This window comes from Wasmannia auropunctata, unplaced genomic scaffold (assembly GCF_000956235.1).
Source record: "Wasmannia auropunctata unplaced genomic scaffold, wasmannia.A_1.0 LD336076.1, whole genome shotgun sequence".
In the NCBI taxonomy this organism is placed as follows: domain Eukaryota; kingdom Metazoa; phylum Arthropoda; class Insecta; order Hymenoptera; family Formicidae; genus Wasmannia; species Wasmannia auropunctata.
Genome location: NW_012026814.1, coordinates 403,092 through 410,071, shown reverse-complemented (window position 1 = coordinate 410,071; position 6,980 = coordinate 403,092). Strand labels below are relative to the sequence as shown.

Below are 6,980 nucleotides of genomic sequence, written 5' to 3'. Positions count from 1 at the left end.
GTTGAATCGATGTTGAATTTTCTATATTAATTGTTAATGTTGCTGCAACGTTGAAATTATATAAAACAAATTATTATCTTTTAAAACAATTAATAAAAAACATTGCATTAAAAAAAATAATATAATATAATATAATAATATATATATCTAATTTTTATTAAATAAAGAATAAATTTTTAAACAAATAAAATTTTAATAAATCATGTATTTTTTAATAATATTTTAAAATTTTTCTATGTTCGAAGTATAAACAAGTAATTTAGTTAATTTTGTTAAATAAAAACTATCACGATTTCAACTTGATTTCCTAACGAGGCTCATTTACGAACGATATTTAAATCTTTACGCGGAAATCGATGTTTGTCATATTGATTATCGATCATGTTATTGTATGTTAACATTTATAAAAAGATATATTTTTGTTTTTTTATAATTTTATTAATTTGATCTATCACGAATATATATCCATATTATTAACATCAAGCAATCATGAATCATCACGAAGTATCTGCAATTCCCGATCACAAAAGTTAAGCAGCGTTGGTGGCGGTCGTGGCTTGGATGGGTGACCGTTGTATCTGAATATTAGTTTAACAGGAATTGATCCCTTGGAAACACCGTATACTTAAATTTTTTTTTAACGTTTTACAATGGTTTATATTTTAGTTTTATATAAATCGAATAGATATCTAATAAATATTATTATTCTGTGCGGATTAAATTAATAATGAACAATGTTGAATTGCAATGTCTTACAGATGTTTTAACAGTATCAATTCCAACGGACATTAGACGTTTCTGCAATATCTTTTTAACGTTGAATCTACATTTCGCGATGTTGCTGCAACATTCGCAATCTTGCAATTCAATGTTTCTGAGATGTTGATCAACATTAGTGTGCTGTATGGGAGAGGTTTATGATATGAGAGTCAAGCACGATACTTGGTGCAAATAATATATTCAATTTTTAATAGTTATTAAATACAGACGTTTCGGCTCAGATTTGAATTATCTTTATACAAAAGCTCAAAGGATGTCTTCCTTCTCTGCACATATGCCAAGATCAATGCATTATCCAACTTGTGCCTATTATGATCGATTAGTAAGCTGAATGATCTTAAAATTAAAACCTAAAAATTATGACATCCCAGTTCTATAATAATTATAAACTTGATACATAATAATACTCGTACATATAAGGCACTCACCAAGTGTGAAGAGAACGAAAACAATAAAACACATCGTGGAACGCAACTTATTAATAAATAAATATAAATAAAGATTTCTAAATTAAAAGACAGTCAGAGTTTAAGAAATTAAAAAAAAACTATATAAATGTAAAATTAATCCAGTAGATCAAATGTACGTAGTCACGGTCAGTATATAAAAATGATAAAAGTACACACAACTGTCAGTGTTTAAAAGATCAAATGACAAACGATATATGTAAAAGTCAAGTAACTTTGTTGAACATAAATCAGAGTTTATTAAAAGCGGAAACATAAGCGTAGTGTAAAAATTCCGTGACTGTAAATTGAGACTGTTTTTTTGGCATTTTGTGTATAACATTTCCGAGATCAAACGTTTCCCTAATATATTCCATATTTTTCCATCTTGTAAGTAAGTCTTTTAGGTTATTGGTCAGTAACTTAAAAGACTTACTTACAAGATGGAAAAATGCGAAATTTTTGCTTAAACAGAACAAACACTTGCATCAAGGAGTATGGTTTTAAGAAAACGTATTTTTTTATTAAAAAAATTTTTCTTTTAGTATAAGGAATGTAATTTTCCTTAAAACTACGTACCGATCATATGATAAAAAATATATGTCCTTTATTTTGGTACAGAATACAACATTAAATGCTTGTCGCAATCTGAGGAATACTTTTTTGTGTTCCATTGTCAATTCAACATTTTTATATAGAGAGACTAAATAAGTTCTTCACAGTATTTTAAGATGTCTAAGCATCGAATTATTAAAAATTGAAGATCAATTACGATCTCAATATTCCAGCTTCAGCTAATGATTGCGTTGCAAGTCTGTTATTAATTCCGATTTGGCGTGCCGTTTAAAATGGCTGACTAATGGATATAAATTCATATAGAATTTATTAGGCACCAGCTATAATCATAGAAGGCGCTCTTAAATGTAATTGTGTTATTCACTTTCGAGGTCTTATTCAAATTAATACTGTTTAATATACATACCTCTAGTATATGTTCTCACTCAATATACTAGTTATTGCGATAAATATTATCATATGTCTCGGTTGGTTAAGATGTCCGTCCTGGAAGATCGAGAGATCTTAAGTTCAAACTCTGGCTGAGGTAATATTTTTTGCTATAAAATCTTTGTAGTAAAATGCTTATAAGCATCAAATTATTAAAAATTGAAGATCAATTGTCATCTCAATATTTCAGCTTCAGCTAATGATTGCGTTGCAAGTCCGACATTAATTCGGTGCGCAGTTTAAAATAGCTAAATAATGGAGTAAATTCATAGAATTTATTAGGCACCAAGATACAGCCGTGACTATAAAAAGCGCTTAAATATGTGTTATTTACTTACATGGTCTCGTTCAAATTAATATTGTTAAATAAATTATGTTACATATAGAGAATCATATAATTTTATTTAAAAAATAGCTGATCTTTAAACTCATTTAATGTTATAATAAATTAGTATTATCATTTATCTTTTTTAAATCTCAAAACTTTCATTTAAAACATCTTTTTATATCTTTCTCATCTTCTTAAATATTTTTCAGTTACACTTTATATGCCTATATGTAAAATATAATACACAGTGCATTCAATAAGTTACGAGACTAAATTTTTTCCGAACGTACTAATAGCGCCATCTATATTGCAATGGTGGGACTAATTAGTACGAAGCTTTATAACTTTCCCACATTTTTTTCGTTGCCATCGAGTAAACTGTTCATGTATAATCATCAAAAGGTTGCAACATTTGTTTAATCATTTTCAGAACACAATTTGTTCATCCAGCAATTGGTTTCTACCAATAGACCTAACAATTACATTCAACCGCTGCATTCCAAAACCCATCACAATAAAAAGTGTTGCAACTTTTTAGTTAAATAAATGTACAGTGCATATTTCAAACTTGCAAGAATTATTGGCTTGTCAGTCTTGTCACAAAGAGTCACCCTAAAAACAGATAAAAAATGCCCTGTATTCTCGCCCGCAATTCCGGACTTTATTTTAGTGATAATTGATAGTAAACCATGAGACACTAATCCTCTAAAATTTTCAAATGGAGTCTTTGTTGGCAAGTTATGAAGCCTCAAAGTTATCATTTTATACCGTGTTTCTCAAAACGGATCTTTGCATGCGAATAGCTTTTAGGCAAAGCATTTTTGAGAAAAATGTTCAGACAAAAGTTGTAGGATGTGAAAGAAAACACAAAATGATGACCTTTACTGTGACCTTGAAGACACTCCAAGGTCATTTGAAGGTCAACATTTGATTTTTAAATGAAAACTTTTATTTAAAGTAACGTTTGGGAGTGAAGTGATTATTAGGAAGTATTTTTTTTGGAGTGGGGGTTGAATAATAGAGGTGGCTTTGGGGTCAAATATGGGGTTGGTAAAATGGGGTTGGTTTCATTACTTTTCGTGTTGTTTATTTCTACAATAAGAGTTCCGACTGGAAAAGCTAAATTTGATCTTGAAATGAACTTTAGAAATGTCTTCAAGGTCTAAGTAAATGTAGGGAACGCTCGCGTATATTTTTGCGTGGAGAGTAAGAACTCCGACCAGCGATGTTCCGTGATGTGTCCTCCACGATGATAATCCAGATCTTAGCGCAGATCTTTTGTCGAATTTTATCTCGTTGCATAGATTTTTAGATATATGTTTTGCGAGCGGTATTCCCACGCGTATTCGAGGAGCGCCTTAATTAATTTCGACAAGTCTTTTCTTTTGATTAATAAATGCGACGATTTATTCCTTATTTTACAATATGAGAATGTGGCTATATACAGATGTGACTATTTACAGTATGTGTTTGCGTAGTTTTTATTGGCCCTGAAAAAAGCCGATTCAAAAATGGTAGCGGAGACTACCGTCTGCGCGGATACCACGATATTCGAGGTAATGCTTTGGTGTAGTGTAGCTGTCCCTTGGTTAAAGGCGTCTGCGTAGCTTTATCGTAGATTTAGGTTTCGCTCGTCTGTGTCGCCTTGTCGTCTGTGCGACGAGGTTCCCACGCTGCATCTGGCGACGAAAGTGCGTACTGCAGATTCACCTCGGGAGATAGCCTCTCCGGTCTCCAATGAGGCGACGTAGGTCTCCGTATTCGGGGATCTTCTTCAGCTTAGCGTTAGGCGTGGTGGCCTCGTCAGCGTCGCTTTCTCAAGCGTGATCGGAACGAGCTTCCATTCTTTGGCTGGTGGCTCCTTGCTGCTCGGCGTGCTCCGTACGTTCCTTAAGCGAGATCGGTGGCCGTCGCTTAGGCGTTACTACTCGGCATGGCCTGGTTGCCTTACTCGTAGACTGGACCCGTAGCCGTTCGGAGTAGCGGTTGTTGGCGGCAGCGTGCTGAGGGTAGCCTGATGTTCGCCCAAAAAGATTTTCAGTAGCTCTGGCAGTCGATTCATAGTCCAACAACGTGTGTTCTGCGAGAAAACTTGGTCTACCGAATTCTCCGAAATTCGGCCTTTTTATTATTTGTGTAAACGTTTTCTCCTTACAAGAAAGTAATATTTTGTAGGCCTCTTGGTGGGCAATTGTGCTAATTGTTTCTTCCTCTTCAAGGCGTTCGCGAGAAAACGTTTCCGCGAGTACGCAAGAAAGCGCGCTGTATGTCGGGTAACCGCTGTATAGGCGTTTTGCCGTACAAATGGCGCGCGCGATTATGTGGCGCAGCCATGCCGCCATAGTAAAGGCATCCTTCCATTTACATTTACATGGCCTTTTTTACCTTACAACCCTTACAAGTTTTATTTGAAACTTTTATGCGAAATGCTTTTCCTAAAAATTATTTGCAAGCAAGTAGAAGAGTGGAAACTTTTTCTTATTGTAGACATAAACAACAAGAAAAGTAATGAAACCAACTTCGACCCCAAAGCCACCTCTATTATTCTACCCCCAGTCCAAAAAAATACTTCCTAATAATCATTTCACTCCCAAACGTTACTTTAAATAAAAGTTTTTATTTAAAAATCAAAAGTTGACCTTCAAATGACCTTGGAGTGTCTTCAAGGTCATTTGAAGGTCAACTTTTGATTTTTAAATGAGAACTTTTATTTAAAGTAACGTTTGGGAGTGAAATGATTATTAGGAAGTATTTTTTTCAAGGTCACAGTAAAGGTCATCATTTTGTGTATCTTTTCACATCCTACTTTTGTTTGAAACATTTTTTCAAAAATGCTTTGCCTAAAAGCTATTCGCTTGCAAAGATCCGTTTTGAGAAACACGGTATAAAATGATAACTTTGAGGCTTCATAACTTGCCAACAAAGAGTAGGCTCCATTTGAAAGTTCCAGAGGATTAGTGTCTCATGGTTTACTATCATTTATCATCAAAATAAAGTCCGGAATCGAGGGCGAGAATACAGGGCATTTTTGAGGTCACTCTTTCGAGCAACGAATTTGGAGCAAAAAGCTTAAAGTTTCGTTTCAACTATGGGAAAAGCGCATGAGAAACGTTCGCAATGATGCAAATGCATACGGAGAAGACTGTTCAAGTCACAGTAAGGTATTTGAATGGCGCACAAAAAAATAAAAAGAAAAAATCACAGATTGGCATAAAAATCTTAAAAAAACCATTTTGAAAATGTGGAATTTATCAGGAGACGCGGTAACGGCTTCCGCCAAGTATATTCTTTTGCTATATGACGATCAAAAGACGTTTGTACTGACACAGACGCTACAGTATCCTTTACCGGACAGATAAAGCTTCTGCAGAAATACATTATTATTTTTTAAGTATAACGTGATAAGCCAATAAATCTTGCAAGTTTGAAATATGCACTGTACATAAACAATTTACCCGATGGCGACGCCAAACAAAAAATGTGGGAAACTAACAAAGCTTTATACTAATTAGCCATCATTGTATAGATGGCGTTATTAGTGTCTCCAAAAAAATTCAGTTTTGGAACTTTATGAATGCACTGTGTATGATATATTATATTCCATATTATATTATAATATATTAAAAATGTAATATAATACATATAATATATTACAAATATTTAATCATAAATATGTATTTAGGAAATGATATTATTAAGAAGAATAAAACAAAATATACGACAAAATCTAATTTATTTATAATAAATCAATTGGATCTGATAGACCAATTGCAAAAAGATGGTGGATTTTACTATATGATTTATGCTGTAGATCGATCTTCGGAGTATTTCTCACCTTACGCTTTAAAGTAAGAAATATTTTACTATTCGGAATCATTATCATAAAGATTAATTTGATAAAATTTCAACAAATATAAAAGATAGAAGTAAAATTCATATTTAGAAAGCAATATAGAAAAGATAAGAGTTAGTAAACGAATTAGTACAAAGAATTACTTATAATCTGATAATTTATAATCTTTCTAAATTTCTCATAGTAATATTACTTCTTTTCTGGTTTCTAAAATATTTTAGATTAGAATTTTTTTAGTTTTCATTCATTTACGTTTCACTTTATTTAGATTTTTAATTCTGTATCATTAAATCGATCTTATTTGGATTTATTTTTAATTTTGAAATTCTTCTAAATATGGATATCAATTATAGTTCAATCTTATTTTAATACACTTCTCAACAAAATTAAAGCATCACTTACTCTATCCTCCAAAAATAGGCAAAATTCAAGAGAGTGTAACTTTGTCAAAAATGATCGTATCGAGATGTCCAAAAAAACATTTTACAGCTTAAAATCTCTACCTTTCAAATCGACACTTTAAAAAACGATCCTACTGATCTTTTATGTAATTACACGGATAGAAAAG

The 6,980-nt window shown here is 32.3% G+C and overlaps 1 protein-coding gene across 1 annotated transcript in view; it reads right to left on the bottom strand.

Annotated features, from left to right (window-relative positions):
• Nucleotides 1-5,863: 5,863 nt before the first annotated feature.
• LOC105449461 overlaps nucleotides 5,864-6,980 on the bottom strand; it is a 3,002-nt gene continuing 1,885 nt past the window's right edge. The window contains exon 5 of the mRNA XM_011688715.1: nucleotides 5,864-5,923. Within this exon, the coding sequence (XP_011687017.1) occupies nucleotides 5,864-5,923 (60 nt within the window). The remainder of the gene's footprint in view (nucleotides 5,924-6,980) is intronic.